This window comes from Lutra lutra, chromosome 1, assembly GCF_902655055.1.
Source record: "Lutra lutra chromosome 1, mLutLut1.2, whole genome shotgun sequence".
NCBI lineage: Eukaryota > Metazoa > Chordata > Mammalia > Carnivora > Mustelidae > Lutra > Lutra lutra.
In genome coordinates, this window is record NC_062278.1 from 127,431,201 (window position 1) to 127,451,970 (window position 20,770).

General features: G+C 48.6%; 1 protein-coding gene across 1 annotated transcript; it reads right to left on the reverse strand.

The window, feature by feature from the left end:
* Positions 1–10,171: 10,171 nt before the first annotated feature.
* On the reverse strand, positions 10,172–11,745 carry SOX14 (SRY-box transcription factor 14). The gene has a single exon (XM_047701626.1). It carries the CDS (start codon positions 11,729–11,731, stop codon positions 11,009–11,011), a length of 723 nt encoding a protein of 240 aa, XP_047557582.1. The 5' UTR covers positions 11,732–11,745; the 3' UTR covers positions 10,172–11,008.
* Between the last annotated feature and the right edge of the window lie 9,025 nt (positions 11,746–20,770).

Below are 20,770 nucleotides of genomic sequence, written 5' to 3' on the forward strand. Positions count from 1 at the left end.
GAATTGGTATAGCAGTTCTATCGTGAGGGTCATGAGCCCTTGGGTGAGTCACTTTTTTGTCTCCAAGACTCAGTTTCTTCCTATGTCAAATAAGGGTAATAGCAGTACATACCTCCTGGTACTTTGGAGAGAATTTAATAAGATGGAGTATCTATGGCACCTCACATGGTTCTTTGCACAGATTCTCAAATAATATCCATTTAGTAAACAACTGTGGCTCTCCCTTATTGAAAACAGAGTACATCTCCCCAGGGAAGATGGAGAAAAATCTTCAGAGTGCTAGGAGGAAATACAATCAATTAAAACATAGTCCCAAAACATATTTTACTGAAAGAGAAAGTATTCTCACTTACACTAGCTGAGATGGTACCTAAACACAGTTGACAATGTTGGCTTTTCTCTCAGTTACTGATTTCAAAGAGATCAAAATCTTACCCCTTTGCATCGAAGAGTGTTTTACCCACCAGTGCAGGCACAGTGGATGCCCCCTGGAGTAAAATATGAGTTTCCTAACTTATTTTTCTGCATCTAAGCCAGGGATTTCATTAAATGAATGGTCTGAGGCTTGGTGCTCAGGTTTTTGCTTCCATGCCAGGCAACAGATCCAATGGGCTCTGGGCATCTTCCAGGCTGGTCTGATCACACTCCAGGTTTTGTGTCTTTCAGCATTGGGGATTTCTCCTAGTAAGGCAGTCAGAACTTTTGTTGCTGCCCTCCCTTATCAAGGGAAAGAGTATATGAGTGAACTTGATACAATTAATAGGGAACTAAAGCACAATTATTAGAACTTTCATTAGTAATTGGCAGAGGCATGCCACTCCCTTCATTGTTCTATTCCCACCACATTGCATTGAGAGTGGTGTGGAACCTTAGCATAAGGTCTCTTGGTTCCTCTGGGTACTGGTGACTAGCTGCGCATTCAGGAAAGTAAGGAATTGGGACCCTAATGAGTTGGCAAATACATTCACAAATCAAGGTTTTTTCAACTTGTTTCCCCTTAGTAACTAAAGGAATGCTGTTTTGACATTTAGTTGAAACTCAGAGGATGGCCGGAAGACAGAAATCAGTACATATGCTTTTTTTAAAATCTCAATCCAAAGATTTTTTTTTCTTGTTAAGCTTTATCCTACTTTGGAGCCATGGCCAACTAAAAGAAGTGAAATCACAATGGTACTTTTCTTTTTGGCAACAGTTTGCCACAAATCAAATTTACCTGTTTTCCTCCAGATTGTCTCAAAAGGGAACGAGGGCTCCTTTTCCAAGTGGGTTTGATGATTTGAATGTCCATCATATTACACAATGGTAGGTAGTAGAGATAATCTAATTTCTCTCTCCATTAAAAAACAAACAAAAAAAGAAGACAAGAGTAAAATGTCCTTATAGGATGTCTTCTGAGAATTGACATGAGGTGGCAAAATGTTGTCCCCAAAGAGGCAGGAAGTCTTGGTATGCCAAGAGAACTCCAGAAGAGGTCACCTGCAGAAGGATGGAGCTATAGCAGAGAGAGACCTAATCACAAGGCTTGGCTTCAGATTTGTTCTCGGAATTTCTCTTCCTAAAATAAAAAATCAAAACCCACATCCATTATCACTCATTTCACCTGTTTATTACAAAATATGTTTTCAAGAAATGTTGGAGCAACGCCAACCATCTGCAAAGGAACTAAGGTTGTTAATTGGATAGCAGACTGACCCCCTGTCTGATTCCAGTCCTCCCTGCCTAACAAGCTGGCCACGAACACTGCTACAGTTGTGTGATACACTTTGAGTTTCATCGAACCTACGCTGCAAGGCAGGTCTGAAGCCCAGGAGTCAACTGGAGCTGCCACAGCAGCCACTAGGTAGTCATTTACTTTTACACCTTGTTTGTGTGTAACCTATTTACATAAATGTATAAATGACACATTGTAAACCATGAGTACATTTGGACAAGAGAAAAGTTCATCTCACCTTTTCTGCAGATGACATACCTTTAAGCCTTCAGTGTTGTTCTCAAAGATAACTCAAAGCAAATGGATCCTTCTTATTAGGTACAAGTATCACAAACATTCCAGAGAACCCAGGAGGTAAAAGACAATGGTAAGGAGAAATTTTTAAGTGTCTTAAAGGTGTTTTCTCATCCAGCCGATTTATATTATAAACACTCACTCCAAATGAGTTGAGAGTTGGAGGTAAGAAATACACCCAGAACATTTCAACTTCCAAAGAAAACGTTACCCCTTTTGCCTCTTATTCAGTTTGTCTGATAAAAAATTAGATGGGTAAGAACATGTATTACCACAGTGGAAGGAGGTGAAACCAGGAAGAAACCAATATGAAGAAGAATGATGTTGATAATTTATGAAGACCTACAAAGGAAATTTCTAATCTAATAGTAGTATCCACATTTTAAAAAGGAAAACTAAACAAGAAGGGGACAAGGAAGGGGAAGAGAAGGAAAAAGAAAGGAAAAACAAAGAATTACGTGATTAGTCTTCAGTCTGGTGAAGATTTATTCTGTGTGAATCCATTTACTATTTCTCTTACTTGTGAAAACCATCATCAGATATTGATGGTTGTTCTTGTCCTTTCTTATGTTTGTAGGTCTCCTATCATCTATTTGGGTGATATTGAAATGGGGTGACATTACATCACCTCTTTACTTGGGTGAGTGTGGGGACAGTATCTATCATGTTGGTCATTACCTTTTATTTCAAGAGAAGTAAAACCTATTCTCAAGTAATCTCTTCTTCCTCTTGGAAGCTCCCAAGTGGCAGTACCTCTTATTTCGTTCTTGATATGCACAAATTTTAGTACACAATTATTTAGACCTGGCAACTTTTAACACAAAAGATTTGATGCTGCTGTTCATACCTTGACCAAGCAGAAAATCCTCAGGGAAATATGAACTTGTTTGAACCCATAACACTGTTTTAGTGAAACAATGCGTTATTGACCCAACATCTGACTATACATAAAGATTTGTCCTTTGGTACATTTCTATGTTACAGAAAGGTTTTCAATTGATAAATGTCTTTCTATTGCATGCATATTTTATGGAAAAATAATTGCATATCCTCTGCATATAATTTTTCAGTCATGCTGCATGTGCTCAAACTGCAGCAAAGAATGAAAGGTGAATATGGTTAAAATTCTGCCCCAAAATTGTAAGTTAAATTAACAAAGATATTTAAAAACAACAAAAATCTTCCCTCTTCTATCTTTACCTACTTCATCTCAATCTCACATTATTTTAAAGAAAGAAAACTTATTGCATATTCTAGCAAAGTGTATTGGTAGGCAAAGGTTTAACAGAGCCAGAGAGGATGTGCAAGGAGTGAGAAAGTGAATTGATGGATGGATGGTTAAATGAATATAAATGAACTGACACCTTTACAGGAAAATAACATTTCTTTTCTTTTTTTATTCTATAGATCAGTGGGTTTTGTATCTGTAATTCTTTCATATCAGCAAAGAGGAAATAAACTCTCATGTAAATCATTTTCCCCCCATCTGGAGCATATTAAAACCATGCCTTTTTTTTTCTTTTAAGCAGACTCCTTTCTCCCTATTTGCTTATCAGTTCATCCACCATTACATTTTAAATGAAATTGCAAGACCCTTGTCCCTCCCCCAAATTTCAGCCTGATGTAGGAAAGTGGGAAGCAGACTTTTCTTGCTTTAGAATAGTGACCTAGATTCAATTACAGATAGACCCAGAAGAGAGAAGTGACACCTCACAATTTTCTTAGAGGTCTTGAAAAAATTAGAAATCCCAAAACAATACTTAATGGAAAAGAATCTGTTTATTTCCCCATTCTTCCATCTTACTTTTTTTTTTCCACCTTAATTGCATTGCTCTGGTACATTTAATTGTTCCTGGTAGAACATTGCAATATGTTTCCCACGGGATATTTAGCATCCTAAGAATGGGCATTTCACAGAAATCTCTGAATTTGGTTTTTGAGAGTGGGTGTCTACATACGGAGTGTGTGCAATACTTCAAGCCGAGCCCAAAGAAGATGAAAAATAACCACATAAGAGGCATATTTTACCTTATGTTCTTAAGAAGGCAGACAAATTACATTACAAAAAGCACACCTATTATAATTGAATTGCAGACAAAACATTGAAAGAAAAAAGAAACCGGGGGCATATGTATTATACAGTATTCCCAATTACGTGGAAAGATGTGGTCAAAAGAAATAGAGAGGAGAATCCTCTGATTCTGTTTATTGGCTTTTATCACTAAATTAAGCATATAAATGACTTGAACGGGTGGTTTGGTATATTAAATTAAAAAAAAAAAAAAGAACAATGATTGTCTCTTCCTTTCCCTCCGTTTCAGATCTCAGCCTGAAAGGAGTCTCCTAGAGATAAGAAAGATGGGATTCGGTCCGCGCTGCTCTGGTTGGTCCTGCTTATCCCGGAGCAGCGAGACAGTGGCCTTCCACATAGATTTCCGTTCGGGGTTCACAATAAGCGGTCTCAAACGGGGGCACATTCCTTACCACCTCCACTGCCCCCCAAACAGAGAAGTCAAAATTGGCTGTCCCAAGCCCAATGTGCTTGAGAACCTTCGAGGTGCATGAGGGCGAGGCAGGCTGCTGCGGGCAGAAGTGGACTCCTCAACCCTCTCCACGGTTTTGGAACTGCCAGGCGTAGCAAGAGGGCAGAAGTGGGCTCGCGTCTATGCGGGAATCCAAAATGAAAAAGCGCTGCAAACCGTGCGGAAGTCCGGGGATAAGGTTCAGAAAACAGAGCAGGGGCGCCGCCTTAGATCTCAAACACTTTCGATGGGTGGGTTATCCCCGAGAGATTATTTCAGACCCTGGAAAATAGTGTTCCGTTGGGCAATGGCCGCAGCAATGGGGCTGTGGGTGCATGCCCGCCCTGCAGAAAGGGTCCCCCAGGCCTCACCCGGGAGCGCAGCAGGAGTCCGGCCCCGAGGGAGTCGGCAGAGGATTGTTTCATTTCAAAGTGAAAATCTGCAGGCTTTGGGAAACGATATTCAAAAAAGTATATAATCTCCATATGCCGCTCAATGGAGGATCCTCATAATTTACAGCGGCAGATAAGGCTAGAGGGTGTAATAAAAAATCTGAAGCTCTCCCCTCCCCCTCGTCGCCTTCCCGGAATTGCACCTTGGGCAGCGGAGCAGAATCCGGAATGTGAACTTCTCCCGACATATGTTTCCCGCAGATAAGTAAACAATCTGGACGTGAAATGGAAATGGTAATTAATGCAGTAATGCTGTTACACCTCGAGTGTGCAAATCCCATTGACTCGCCGCGCCACGGGGGGTGCCGGGCGAACGGGGACCAGAGGCGAGCACCTTGACCGCCGGCTCCCTCCCTCCCCTCTCCCTCCTCCCGCGGTCCCCGGGCGGGGCGTCCCGAGAGCCCGCGGGGGCTTGGCCCCGCTACAGGAAGTCGGGAGCCGCTCTTCGGCTCTCGGGACTCCTGGCTCTCCGCCCTCCGTCAGCTAGGCTGATGCGCCGCTCCCGCCTCTCCCGCGGAGCCCAGCGCGCGCCTCACACCCACCTCCCCTCCCGCTTCTCGCAGCTGTAGGGCCCGAAGAGCCTCGGTGCTCTGAGGGGCCACCGAGCCCTGTGGCACCCAGGAATGACTGAGCTCTCGAGCAGGGAGCAGCAGGCGACGCGGCGGCGGAGAGGTAGAAGGGGACCTGCTTTCTAGAACGACCCGTTTTCCCGCTCGCGAACGTCGGGTCTGGGCTTGGTCTCCTCCTTGCTCCCGGCGGAGTGCGGTCCTGCCGGCTGGGCAAGCAGAGCTTTCCTGAAGTCCCTTCCAGCCCTGCCCCGAAGGCACAAATTGCATTTGATTGCCTCTCTCCCCGACCCAAGAGTGGAAAAGTTTGGAAATGGTCACTGGCCGCCAGAATAGCGCAATTCCTTCGTTTTGTAGCAAAGAGGAAACGCGGGCTCCTTTTTGTCTGTCCGCCCTGAGGACCTGTTCCCTTCCCCTACTCGGACCAAATTCCTGGGACATTTTGGGGGGTCAGAAAAGATGCCCAGAGCAGGAATTCGAGCGAAGAGGACGAGAATCTAGGGAGGCCGCTCAAGAACTTCCTGGGCCAGAGACCCTTCCAGCTTCTCAAGAGCATAACTCCGACACCCCAACCAGGGACTGGCAGGGGGTCGCGGATGACAGCTAAGCCGGACGCAGGGTCGGGGGTGGGTGAGGAGGAGGTGTTGAGGTTCTCTTTTCTGCCTCCAGCTCTCTTCCCAGTGCCAGGGCAAGCACCACCAAGTCGCCGCCCCCGGAGCGCACAGAGCAAAGGTTAGGCCGAGGCGGCCGCGAATCTCCTCGTCCGCGTCTACGTCTGCCCCAGAATTTCTAGCGATTCCCACCCGTCCCCAACTTTGTTATTTCCTTAATTACTCTGCAGCTGCCAAGCGCCAACCCTTCTGGTTCCAGGACGAGGCCCATCCCCATAGCGCCAAGAGAGTAACGGCCCAAATAGTGCCCTCAAAGCGGGGTCGGAGGCCAGGGCAGGGCCAGGAGGCTAAGAGGGCGTTCCCCTTGGTCAAGGCGGGGTGGTGGTGGGGGGAAGGCCCTGGCGTGTCCTGTACCCAAATCTAACGTGCCCCTTCTGCCTTCCTCTCTCACACTCAAACACACGCACAACCCACTCAGCAAATAGTTCTTAACACGAATCTTGTGAATTACATGATATTCAAATTCAAATGACTTGAAATTCATTGTCTTCTTGAACAATGGCGACAAGACCAGAGCTGGGGAGGAGCGGAAAGATTGAGTCCTCAAGGACAGTCCTAGCGCCAGTCTCACGGAGTTTTCCGGACCTTGGTAGCCTCAGTTCTCCAGAGAGGCTCCCCACGAGGGAGAGCTTCTCTGGGTAGCGAGGCGCAAAATAAGTCCCCCAGACTCTGCCCTGACTGAAACATCACCCTAACGGGAAACTCCAGGAGGTTATCTAGATCCCGTTTTAAAATGCAAATGTTAAGAGGGTTTCAGATGTCAGTCACACCTCAGAGAGATTTATTTTACTTTACATAGCTGGTGTCTCCCACCTATAAAGTTAGTGGTTCTGAGGAAATTAATACTTAAATGGGAAAACTCAGAAACTGGAAGGGGATTAAAGATTTCTGGAGACAGACCCAAAGCTGGGGAAGCAACTGAGAGGCTGCAGAGGTTATCCACGAGAGGCCAGGAGCTGAAGGGGGCTAACGATCTTGAATCTCCCAGACGGTGTGGCCAGTGTGCCCCTGAGCCAGAGGGCGGCCGAGGTTTAAGAAAGACAACCTAACTAAAACCCGAACAACTCTGCCCTTGCCGCACCAGCGCCACCCACCGCCATCTGGAGCCAGTGTTGGTCAGGACTCCAGGGTCCTAGAAAATGGCCAGTAGAGGAGAGGCGGGAGTAAGCGTGCCATGTTGTGGGGTCAATTTTTTTTTTGTTCCTTGGAAGCAGTCGCAGTCGCAGCCGCAGGCGAGCGGCCCGGGGCCTCTCTGGCACCCTTGCCCCCTTGGATCCAGGGAGGCCAAGGCTGCGGACAGAAGCCCGGGATTCCCAGGCTGCGGGACGCGCTCAGAGAGTGGAGGAGTCCACGGAGTCGGCTCCGGCAGGGTTCCGGTCGCCCCGCACGCCTCGGGAGTTCGCGTTCTCCCGACGGCACCAAGAGTCTGTCGAGGGCGACTCTTGACTGCTCTTTGCTGCGAGTAGCGCGCTCGGGAGAAGCGGCTCTCCTTGACTCCGGGCGGGCGGGGCGCTCCTCTCCCTACCGGTTTGCTTTAATGATTTTCTTGAAAGAAAGAGACAGTTGTGAGCAAACAGGTTTGACAGGGACTGCGGTCCCCCTCCACACCTCCCCCAGGGGATTTCTTTTTGTCTGCCCCTGACTTCAAAGTCAGTAATCGGCCCCTGTCAGCGGCGTGACGAGGTGGATTTCGGCTGTTAGGGCGAGTCGCAGCCGCTCACCTCCGCGAGCCTCTGCGGCCCGCGGGAGGCTAGGCAGAGGCAGGTCTTGCGAGGCCGAGACTGGGGCCAGGCCTAAGGAGGACAGAAAGGGGGGACACAGCCCGACTGGGAAGGAAAGAAGCGAGAGGGAACAGATAGACACGGCTAGAGCTAGATCTACGGCTTTAGGTCCCGGGACCTGCTCCGGGCCCCGCGCTCTCTGCTGGTTATAACGAGTCTCAATCACACCAAGCCGCGGGCACATGGGCGCCTCCCCGCTACAGCGCACCCCAGTTTCCTGGAGCTCCCTTTGGAGTCTCCAGGGCCAGGCGCAGTCTGGAACCCTGGTTTCAGTTTTCCAGCTTCCGCCGCCGCCGCCCGAGGACCCACCTGGTACCCCTCCCCAGCCTAACCTAGCCTGGCAGTTTCCCGGACATCCTGGTTGGGCCGTGCGCCCCGGAATCCTCCTACGACCGGGGCGCTCTATGCACCTGGGGCGCTGGTGCGCCGGGCTCTGCGGGGAGACACCCAGACCCCTGTAAGCTTCATCTTAGGAGATGTTAAGGGACACTGAGCTATGAGGGAGATCAGAGCGGCTGACAGGACTGTCAGTTAGGGTTATATCAGACAGCGAAACCTCGATGCCTTCGCCCCAGGCCTCCCGGGCTTCTGAGGGGGCGGAAGGAGGGGCCTTCCCTAAGCGCCTAGAGCCCCCAGACCCGACGGCCACCAGAGGCAAGTCACTTCCTAATTGTCTCGGTTTGTAAGAGGGTTTTGTGATGCTAAGTAAGCGTGGCGCACCCGCCCGGCCTCCCCCTACACGTCCCCAGCCCGCTTTTGTTTACCTTCGCCTGAACGCTCATTTATTTATCTATTATTTATAGGCGTCCCCTCCTATTCAGCGCCCGTGTATGTTAATTGTGTTATACCATTTAATTCTAACATCGGTCTCAAAAGAGCTCTTAATGAGAAAAGCATATACAACACGAATCACTTTGCTATTCAGCTCAGCCAGATGGACAACTGCTAACTTTTTTTTTTTTTAATAATGAAAATCCCCCTTTGACAAAGGGGCTTGGATGAATAGGCTCCAAATAACACCTCAAACACTTCTAATTGTTTTGAGGACAATATGCTAATCGGTGGTTTTTGGCTTTGGTGTCTGTTGACAACGTTTCCCTTGCACTTCCAGCCACCTACTCCTTTGGAAGAGGCAGAGGCAAGCCCAAAAATCCCTCAAAAGAAGCAGAAAGCAGACAAATCCCTAGGCTGCCCCCCACTCCCATCCCACACCACATCAAAGCCAGTGGAAAAAGCACCCGACCTACAGAAAAACATGCAAGAGCAGGGCTTTGGGGGTGAGACTGGTGAGAGATGGGGTGAGGGAGCACCCTTCGATTTGAGAGCAAGTTCCAAAGAGTTGGGTTGGAAGGCATCAGAATGTCCCTTCTCCCATAGGACAAACAGAGCAATCTTGAAGCTAACATTTGCCCAGTGGGGAAAGGAAAGGCTGGCTCTTTTGCTTTTTTGTTAAACACCAAGGACTAAAAGTTATTGAATCTTTATGATTTTTTTTTTTTTAACTCCACGCCTGAGCCGTGTTGCTTTCCTTTTTCCTTGGCTCCTGCAGGGTCTAAGTAAAAAGTCTCCCATAGTCCAGAGCGGGGACCTAAGGCACGTTTTTCTATGTTTCTTAAACTTTGATTGTTTAACTTAGGAACCAGCATGGAGCCCCAAATCCCAAGAGCCAGCAGCAGCCTTAAGCATCTTTTAAAATAACCACACCAGTCATCCCCCCATGCGTTGAACTTAAACACCCACCACAAGACTCCCTACGTGGTGCACAATTGCTTCCCAGTAGACTCTATACTTTTCTCCATTCTTTGGAGTTTAGTTTAAAAGAAAAGAAAATGCACCCAGGTCTTAGAGGTCTGGGTCGGCTTGAGTCTTAGCTCATTCGCTCCTTGAAGTGGTCTGACCACTTTGTTAAAGAAGACATAGAAGTGACGTCTGAGGGATAGATACCTTTGTCCAGCCTCTAAAGGCAAATAGCGGGTCCAGAGGGCACGATCGATCCCGACAAATCCGACTCTGGGCCCCTTTGCACCTGGCCCACAGGCCACAAGGCTCAGCCCAAGCAAGGCCAGTCGCCACGGCTAGAGTCACTCTATGCACTCTAAAACTCCGATGACCCGACTCCACCGGCCCTCAGGCAGGGCTTCCTGACTTCAGATTTTATGCACATGAAAGGTTACTTTTTGCAATGACAGATTGTCTTTATTCAAAACGTCTTTGTTCAACAAATGAACAGAGTAAGGAGGTGAACCTTCTAGGTACATTTCCAAGACATCATCAAAACATTTATGACCATTTAGGATGTTTTTATTCTTTTAATTTTTGTTGACTTTCTACTTCCTGACTTCATAACCCGACATTCTGTCTAAAAGTAAACTTAGGTCTCTAGGAGCACTGCTTTATACAAAGAAAATAATCATGTGGGTCCCTTTGTTTTAACTTTAAAGAAGCAAACACTATCATAGCATGATTTTAAATAGAAATATTTCCCTTTCTGTAGTTTTAAACTTTTAAGCCTTTCCCCCCATACATAAAGAGCAAATGGCACCTAGTTGTGTCTGATGGCAAAACACAGAGACACAGCTAACTCTTCAGGGTGCAAAAGAAAAAAAATATATATATGCATATTCTAGATATAATACCAGGATCTGGGAGTTCTGGAGTCCAAAGCCCATCAGAGGAGAGAGAAGGGGACATAAATAAAGCAAAACTGCCTACTTTTTTTTTTTTTTTTTTTTTTGTCCAAAGGGGGTACAGTCGGAGATTTGTTTTGGGACAGTCAGGATAGGGGCAGCTATATAGCTGTCATATGTTCACAAGTTTCTGGCACCTGTCTGCGCCTTGGGTCCGGGAGGACGCCACTACCATCCCCCTGGAAGAGAGGCAGAGTCTGGGGTGGGGTAGCGGGCAGCGTAACGGCTGACCCAAAGGCGTCTGCAGGACCCGGCGAGGCGCAGAGGACAGGGTGCAGACCCCGCTTCCAGGTCACCCTCCAGGTCTGGTGGGCTGGCCTGGGGTTACATGGCCGTGGCATGGGCTGACGAATAAGGGTCTATGCCAGTCTTGGTCATGCCCGGGAAGAGGATGTAGGCGACGGGGGGCTGCAGGGTGGAGGCAGACCAGGCAGTACAGTTACAGGGCACCACGTAGCCCGGATTGGTGGGGGACGGGTGCGTGTGCGTGTGTTGGCTGGGGCAGCTGAGGCTGCCGAAGGCGCCGTTCTGGTAGCCCAGGGTGGACGCGTAGGGCAGTGCGCCGGTGGCCAAGGTGTGGGGCACTTCACCCATCTTCTGGATGGCGCTTGAGCTAAACTGCGCGGGGTCCAGCAGGGAGTAGGGCGCCGAGGCTGGCGGCAAGAAGGCCCGGGCTTTCTCGGGCGCGCTCAGGAGGCCGTCGGAGGCCCCCACGGGCAGGCCGGCCGCCTTGAGCGGGTCCGTGTCGCCCAGGTAGGGCAGGGGGAAGACATACCTGTCCTTCTTAAGCAGGTTCTTGGGCTTGCGCCGTGGCCGGTACTTGTAGTCCGGGTGTTCCTTCATGTGCTGGGCGCGTAGCCTCTTGGCCTCATCGATGTACGGTCTCTTCTCTGCCTCGGACAGAAGCTTCCATTCGGCTCCTAGGCGTTTGCTGATCTCTGAGTTGTGCATCTTGGGGTTTTCCTGGGCCATCTTGCGCCGCTGGCCTCGGGACCATACCATGAAGGCGTTCATGGGTCGCTTGATGTGGTCTGAAGGTTTGGACATGGTCCCGGAGGCGGCTGGCGGGTGGGGGTGGGGAGTGTAGGGGCTCTGCAGGCGAGCCTGGGCGCGGTTGTCTGTCTGTCTGTTTGTCGGTCCTGAGCCGGTGCTCTGCGCTCCCCTCGCCTCTGCACCGCTGAGGGGAAGCCAGAGAGAAGCGCTAACCCCGCAAAGTTCAGCTGATCATGCCAGTCCCGGCACCCACGCAGGCCCCGGGGTGGGGGGCGAGTGAGGACAGGAGGGGCGGGGGAGGAGAGGGCAGTCAGCCGGGGGCTGCCGGCACCAGAGGGCCGAAGTACCGGAGTCTTTGGGATTAAGTGGCCAGGTAATTTGCTGGCTAGGACAGGAAGCTCCTCCTTCTCCCCCTCTCCACCTTCGCCTTCTCTGGTTCTCTTCTCTCCTATGTCTACCGCTGTGGTTCCCTCCCCCCTCCCGTGGTTTTCCCGGAGCTGCCTTGCCTAGCACAGCACCTGGCTGAGAATGCAGGGAGGCTGGTGAACGAGAGCCAAAAGCGGCGAAGTTCAAAGGCGAGGTGGGCCAGGACAGCACGCACTCTGACATAAGCGCGGGGCGGTGACTCCCCAACCTGGGCGCCAATCAGCAGCAGAGAAGGCAAGGGGGCCCACCTGCCAACGCGCCCGGGGAGGACAGAGAGAGCGCGACTAGTGGGGGAGGGGAGAGGTGTGAGGGAAAGACGGAGAGAGGGAGAGAACAGAGCGGCCAGCTCAGGACTGGGAACTTAGATTCCACATTGTTTCTGGCACTGTCAACAAATAAAACTCTTCGTGGCTGCTTCCTTTCCCGGTCGTGCAAAGGAGAATTAGGTCTTAGAATACAAAGACCTAGGGATGGGGTAGCGAAGCGAGTGAGCCCAGAGCGCGTGTTGATAAATAGGACAGCCTCGCCACTAAATGCAAGGACAGCACTTCCCTCCTTGTCAAAGATCCTCTGAAAAGAAAAAGAATATATCAAACTCAGGTTAAAGAGTGAAATAAACTTTTCTAGACATACCCTTGGGGCCCTTTGGCGGAGTGCTCACGGGATGCCCCTCCGGCTCCGCCTCCACCTCTGCCCCGGGATGTGGAGCCGGGGCGAAGCGCTGGGTCCTAGGCTAGCACAGCGGTGCGTTCCAAGCCGTTGCAGGAAGGCCTAGTGTCTGGCAGTGCAGTTTTCAAACCTGGTTGGGGAGCCTCGAAGAGCGCAGCGATCAGCTCTCCACTTTTGTGGAGCGGCCAGGGAATGGGATTTCCGTCATGATTCCTATTTACGATATTATATATTTAGTGTTTTTAAACCTCCAACTTCCCCCCTACATCTGTTTGTACAGGAAGGATAGCCTGGAGGCCAGGCCTCCTCCCGGTGGGGCATGGGGGCTTTCCCGTTGCCCCTTCTGCAGATGCCCTAGAATGGAGTCTCAGGCTGTATGAACACCCGGGGTCGATTTGTCCCTGGGCACCTCTTCCATCTAGCGAGAATTAGAGACTCGTTTCTTGCGTCAGATGAGCATTCTTCGGGTAAAAAGGACGAAATAACCCGCAGAGCCAACCTGCGTGCCTGTTTCCTTTGAATAATTGCCTGCCCAATGTGAAATGCCCTTGGGGGAAATATTTATTAAATGGAAACCATTGTCCCAGGCCCAGCAGGACCTGCGTGTGTTCCAGGCTTATTGGCTTTTTCACCAGCCTCTCTTGGGAGGACCGACCAGAAACGCACAGCTCGGAGGGCTTGAAGGGTTGGTGGTGGGGGAGGTAAGCAGAAAATAAGGAGGCAGAGAGACGGGCTTTCTTTAGCATGTAGTGTATCGAATTTGAGGGGAAGGCTTTGTGTCTCCTTCCTACCGTTAGACCCGTGGCATTTCTCATCCTGAGAAGGCTCATCAGAGAGGTGGGCGCTATGCCCATTTTGCAGATTAGTAAACTGAGGTTGAGAAAGGCTAAGTGATTTGCCAAATAACGCCAGTGGGGAGTGGTGATGCCGAGAGTATGAGATTTGAAAACCACTATTTTGTTTTCCACCCCACGCTGCCGCAGGTCTGAAGATTAGATCGTGCGTCAAGCCAAAGGTGAACCCTTGACTCTCGGAGCCATTGAAACCTGCCATGTAGATGAAGCTCACCGGAAGACTGATCTTTATGTCTGCTCTTGTTTCACTTAGGCTCTAGTCAGTGTCCTGGCTTCCCTGGCAGTAGACTACATTACTCTCAGCACCAGCCCTGGCCTTCACCCTGCCCTCTAACCTTGTTCTCTGAAACAAGTTTCACTTAGCTTGGCATACCAGGAAGTAGAGGTGTTTTCCAGCCCACTCCGGGGAGGGTGTCAAGAGTCTCAGGCACCCCCTACTCAGATCGGACTAGCCGGCGGACTAAGCGCTGCGCTCAGAGCCTGTCACGGATCAAGGTCTAAGAGCCAGGCAGTTTGAGTTCCACTGGGCGATCTCCACGAACTGAGGAAAAAGTGACAGAAATGCTCGTATCTGCAGAGAGCTATAGCATCTGGCGGAGACCCGCCGACTCTCACTCCGGAACCCTCGGGGGACACCAAATCCACACACGAAGTTAATGGGCTAATGCAAACCAACCTCTAAGAAACTGCTCAAGAAGGGGATCTGGCACAAATTCCTAGACCCTTTCTCTCTTCGCAGCCTCTGAGCCAACTCATTCCGGTTGCCCCGAGGCAACTCGCGGCAGTCTTGCGCCTTTCTTCACTTCCTCAAATTTCTTCCTCCACCTCCTGTCTGCGCTACTCTCTAAACATCTTACACTCCCTCCTAGTTCGTAATCCAAGACCCCTGAGCGGTTTAGTACAAAGGGCAAGCAATGGTGGGGTGGCAGTTTGTGGGCACGGCCCCAAAGTACTTCCCACGGTTCCGGAGCCCCAGGCGCCAAAGGACTGCACCGATCCTGGAGGGAGCCAGTATCGCCTTGGGCATCTTGGCCTTGAGACTCGAATTCGCGCTGTCAGGGTACTGAGGGTTGAGGGCCTTGCCTTCTGGGCTTGGCATCCCGGTGTCTCTAGGCGAACCGCGCAGTCGCTGACATCCCTTACACAGTGCTGGTTGGCTACGGGTTTATTCAAGACTCAGTTCTGGGCCCCTCGAAGGAGTTCCCGTGATCCCAGAGTCTTTACCCGTGCTATCTCCAGACCATGCCTCTACCTTCTTCTGAGCTGTCCCTCTAAGCTCTGCCTCCTCGCCAGGCCTAGATCACTAGGCGACATCCTGGAGAGGTGGCCCCTGGGGGGGGGGGGGGGAGTCAGCAGCTTTGGTCACAGGCCGAACAGGTCTTAAGACAAAGGTCGCCTAAAGGAGCCTACAGTTTTCTTCGCCGCCTGAAGCTGGGACCGCAGGCGGTCAGGCCACTCCCCAAAGCTGGAAACCTCCTTGGGAGGAGGCTTTTCCGCTTCCGCGTTTGCGGGAAGAATCCACGTACTCCCTTAAGTATGTACGCGCACCTTTACGCAGCGCAATAACTCAAAGCACGCCGCGTGCCAGACTAAGCCTTGTGTCTGGACACCTGAGGAATAGGAATGCTGCCAGCGAAGTGTCCTTCTTCGTGTAGAAGTGAAGGAGGGACCTCGGAGGTCAAGACCTATCTACTTCTGGCACAGCTCCCTCCCCACCCCCATCCTCCCCGGACTCAGCTAGGTCCTAGGTGCGCCTTGCTCTCCGGCGGCTCTGGGTCTTGAAAGGGAACGAGATATCTCCTTTCTCCTTTCAGCCAACTCCTAATGGTACTTCAGGTCTCTTTCAAGGCTTCACCTCCTCTGGGGAGACCTCTTCGATTCTCCTGCTGGGCTAAGACCCCTTCCTATGCTCTCACTCTTACGCCCGCTCCAACTCATGCTCCTTTCCCAGCCTCGCGTGGAGCTCTGTAGTAGCCCGTGTAGTCCATCAGACTTCGAGCTCCTTAGAGGCAGTAACTGCATGTTTTACCTTTGAGCGCCCAGTGTCCGCGCAACTCCGAGTGCAAAGAAGACGCTAGATAGTTTTTTCTGCTCCGGCTTAAACTTTTACAACAGGCCTTTCCCAGCCTTGCGGCAGCTGGGAAATATCCCAGGTGTAGCCTGGTAGACCCAAACGCGGAAGTCCTGTGCTTCCAGTCCCGCGCCCACCTCTGGCCTCAGCGTTCTGCCTCCCTCCAGCCAGCACCTCCTCCTCTCTAGTGGGCTGAAGGTCTCAGCTCCTAGGCCTCCGGGACCGAAGGACAGCGGAGCGCCAAGAGGAATGCGCGCAAATGGTGATTTGGAGAACACAGCTGTGGGGTGGAGGACGTGAGGGAATCTTGCCACTCGGCTCGCGCCGGGTATGTTTTCGGAAGAGGCCAGGAGAGTCAACCGCGTCCACATCGGCCGAGGCGCTGGGCACTCGCAGAATGCCAGTCCTGCGGACTTACTGCGGCCCCGCCGGCATTCCAGAGAAGAACTGAGGAAGTTCCAGGTATCGGTTTCAGGGACCCTCCGCGCCTCCCTAGCTCGCTGCGGGGAGTGTGAGAGCGAGGCACACTCAGGTGTTTACAATAGCGTTAATCCAGCCCATCCATGAGCGTCGACAACCTAGGAGCCAACATCGAGGATAATAAATTGATCTTGGAAAATAATGCACCTTGGTCAAATTATAAACTAAAATTTTCTTATTGCCAAAAATATTGTAATATTAGGCATCGCTGCTTTTTCTTTATCCGTGTTCAGACACATATCCCATATCTCTAAAGTGCTCAAGAGGACGCAGGACTCTCTGGTCCTATTAGGACTTTTTTTGGGGTAATTGCTGTAGGAGCTTCCCTCCAGAAATCATCCCACCTCACTTGTCTTGAAATTTTTAAAAAACTTTAAGTGTCCCTCGCAGTCAAGATGGCACAGGAGGGCATGGCTTTCACCAAGAAACAATGAGAAAGCTAACTTAACCGGGCCCCACATGCCTGGAGTGCCTGCTACCTCACGTTTGCAAGGCCCACCTGGAAAACCTGCTTGATTGGGCTGAAGGACACAGCTGTCTCAACACCAAGAGCCTGCCCAGGTAAGGAGAATTTTTGATACTTCAAACTGCCTTACCTTAGCAGGGATCTGTTTGAAGCAGAGCTCACATGATTCATGGACTTGGTGAAAACTAGTGGAGGATTGCATAACATCTACACACATATCCCCAAAAATAGAATGGGTGGGAGCAGCAGTAGGGCTTTGAAATCTTTCTATTCATTCATTCATTAAAAGACTATTTATTGAGCACCTACTATGTGCTAGGCACCATGCTGGGATACAGCAGTGAACAAGACATACAAAGATCCTTCTCCCATGGAGCTTCCAGCCCAATGGAAGACAGACAAAAAACAAGAAACAAATCCTGGGGTGATTCCTGGTTCCACCACCCAGTAGCTGCATCACTTCAGGCAAGGTATTTAACTTGTGTCCTGGTCTCTTCACCTGTATTGGGTATAATGGATTATTATCAGGGCTAAACAAGTTATTATAATGAAAACCCTTAAAACAGTGCTTGGCACGTAGAAACTGCTCAATAAAGGTCAGATTGTATTTTTTTATAATTCATAAATAAGTTATTTTTCTGATAGTGTTCAGTGGCAAAAAGGGAATCAGGGTGATGGGACAGGCTGAGGGAAGGAAGTCTCATTTACATTGGGTGATCAGGAAGCTGAACACAAGAAGGCAGCCTGATAAAGAAAGGGGAGAAAAAGTAGAAGCAGCAGGAAATCTCACTGCCTGGAGAGGTGACTAACTAAGCCTGAGAATGTAAGGGACCAGGGTGGCTGAAACCTGGCCATAACCCTGGGAGAGTTTAAGGTTAAGGCTGGGTGAGGTTGGCAGCTTCTGTATTACCCAAGGCTTTCTAGGCTCCACATAGAGTTTAAGTTTTATTCTAAGTGTACTGGGAAGTCACTGGAATGAGACACACCAAAATTAGGTAACAATCCTAGAACCACACACACAAAATACTGGTTAGGAGACACTCTATTGCTAATCTATTTAGATTTCTCTATTTATGGAGGAATCTTACCTTAAATTATGGGCCAGAAACTTTATAAATGGACAAACATTAATTGGCCCTGGGGTCAGCTCTTTACCGTGCCTTAAAAAATAAGGCTACTCCTGCTGAGTATTTTGGATTCCTCTTATCTCTCCTTTCCCTTTGGGAAGCTAAGGGGGAAAAAGAAAGGATGGTCGTAGCTCTTCATGAATCCAAAAATTTGTCCACTGATATTCAGTACATATTAGCAGTCTAATGGGTCCCCGACTTAACCTTCCTACTTCCCACCAAGTGGTCCTTTCCTCCTTCCCTGTGGAGAATGACAGGCCTCTGAGATGGCCCTTTCTCAAGACACTGAATCTACATATAGGCATCTTGAATATCTCAGACTGAGAAATAGAGGATTTATTTCTGAGCAAGTGATGTTTCTTGAAATTAAAAAAAAATCCCAGTGTTTATAAGAATAGGAGAGACATTTTGTTCTAAAATAAAAGCCAAAAGAATGTCAACATTGTATGCTTCTGTCTGGGGTTTTATTGTGTTCAGGTGTTTCACATGCATTAGGGCTCCCCCACCCCCATTCTTCTGATGTAAGAATCCTTAGTCAGCTTTTTCATAAATAATACTCTTTAAGACTCTTTTGCCTAATGCAATCGGCCAAGTTATTGGAGCATACATTCTCTTGCCAGTTTTATCACAAATTATGCACTGCAGAGGATAAGACCAAACTCTGGCAACATGCCCCAATCAAGGATCAGAATAACACTTCTTTTTGTACCTACCTCTGGTCACAGCCTAAATAGCAGGAAATATTGGGGCACTCAGCAATAGGTGCAACATAAAGTGTGTTTCTTTACATGTACTTGTTGTTTCTTTAAAGCATCATTTTTACATGTTCTGAAGACCAAACACTTGGTATTTTATTTAATACTGAAATATTTGTTAAGTTGATTTGTTAAGTTGATGCAGTTCACGACCTAGAGCTTCCAATTACTGTGAGACCTTAAGCAAATGACTGGACTTCTTTCGGCCTCTCTTTTCTCAGCTGCAGAATAGGGATGATAATACATTGGGTGGTCAGGAACCTGAACACAGGTTGGTTGGTTGGTTGGCTGGCTGGCTATCAGCCTTGGTATTGCATATCTATTGCTGTGTAACAATTACTCCTAAAACTTAGTGGCTTAAAATAACAAATTTTTATTATTTCATATGTTTTCTGAGGGTCAAGAATTCAGGAGTCGCTTAGCTGGGTGGTTCTGATTCAGGGTCTCTTAAAGGAGTACAGTCTAGGTTTTGCTGGGGTTGCAGTTAACTGAAGGCTTGGCTGACTTGAAGGATCTGCTTCCAGGCTCACTCATGGAGCTATTGGCAGGGTGCCTCAGTTCCTTACCACACTGGCTTCTTCATAAGGACTGCTTGCGACATGGCATTTTGGTTCCCCTTGTGCAAATGATATGACAGGGACCAAGAGAGATTCCAGGTATGGTGTGGGAGGAGACTACACAAGGGAGCAAATACTAGAAGGAAGGATCACTGAAGGCAGTTCTGGAGGATAATCACCACCACAGGCTCCAAGTGGGTAACAGAACGGAAGGAGCTTTAAAGACAGCAAAACACTGTAAATCCAAGTTACCCACACTGGTTGTTTCTTCCAGACATGATCACAGCTAATTCTTGGCAGAATTGTGCAGAGAAACCCATTTTGCCTTGAATTCTACCTCTTCTGTCTGTCAGTGCATGTTTGGCCTTGCTTGGGGTTGGCCCTTACTCATTTTCCAGTTTCTTTAACACCATCCTACTTGTCACCATTTTCATTCCCAAGCTGTGTCTTGTTAACTTCTGTCAGCTTCTATGAGCTAACAGGTTCACTCATTATGGTGCTGAGAAGGGACTCAAAGAGCTAGGTTTAAGGAGAGGGCTGCAGGAGACCCTGGTCAGTGGGCCTGTGATGGGGAGATGATAGGCAGTGTTATCAATACCATTGAGCAGGGAGCCTCTAGCAGCACCCCTGAAATGATACCACTTCACTCTCTGTTTGCTCTTCAGCTAGTCTGGATCCTGAAAAATACAGTTTGATAAAATATGAAAATTAGCACTCAGTTGCTGAGGAGCCAGTACATTGACTTGGAGTATGCTGATCAATTTGACATTTTTCTTTTTGTTGTTGTTGTTATTTAACTTTTGGTTTTACTGAAATAATCTGTTCACTTAATTTAAAAAAGAATATACTAAAGACTGGCAAGTCTCTTGCCTTAGGAAACTCCTGCTCTTTGTAAACCCCAAAGTGACTCTTCCCAAAGATAGTCATTTTCCATTCTTTGTGAATCTCTTTAGGTCTCCATGTTTCTAAAAAGTGTGCAAACTGCTATTTACTGGCCTGATAGGTGAGGAGTTAGCTTTCTGATCCCACCCCCATGCCATCTGCTTTCTCTCCTCCACCTTCCTGATGAAGTTCTGTTACAGGTTGGTTTTTGTTGTTGTTAAATTAACAGTATTTACATTATTAATACCTATAGAGATATTCACAGTTGAACATTGTAGGGTATTATAACTATTTCCATTTCCTACTTGCCACAATTGCCCTCTTCCCCCACTTCCAAAGTAACAGCTTTGTAGCTGTTACTAACTCTCCCCAGTTAGCTGTTACTAACTCGTCCCTCATACATTTTCGCACTAGGTCAGCCATGCCAGGAAGTCTAGCATTCTAATCTCTTTCTTGAAGACATCCTTTCTGGAGCTCCTTTCCTTCTGGGTTGAGTTTCCTAGCTTCTGTCTCTCACACCTTCCCTGTTCTTATTTACTCCAAGGCTTAGCTGAAGTGTAGCTTCCAGTGTTTTCACCAGGTTGAAGAGATGGCATGACAGCTGCATTCCTCAATAGGAATCTGTTTTTTTTTAAAAATTTTAATTTTTTTATTATGTTATGTTAGTCACCATACAATACATCATTAGTTTTTGGTGTAGTGTTCCAAGATTCATTGTCTCCTCCAGTCACATCCATGTTGATACAAATGGTGGATATTCTTCTTTTCTGATGGCTGAGTAATATTAATAGAAATCTGTTTAAGTC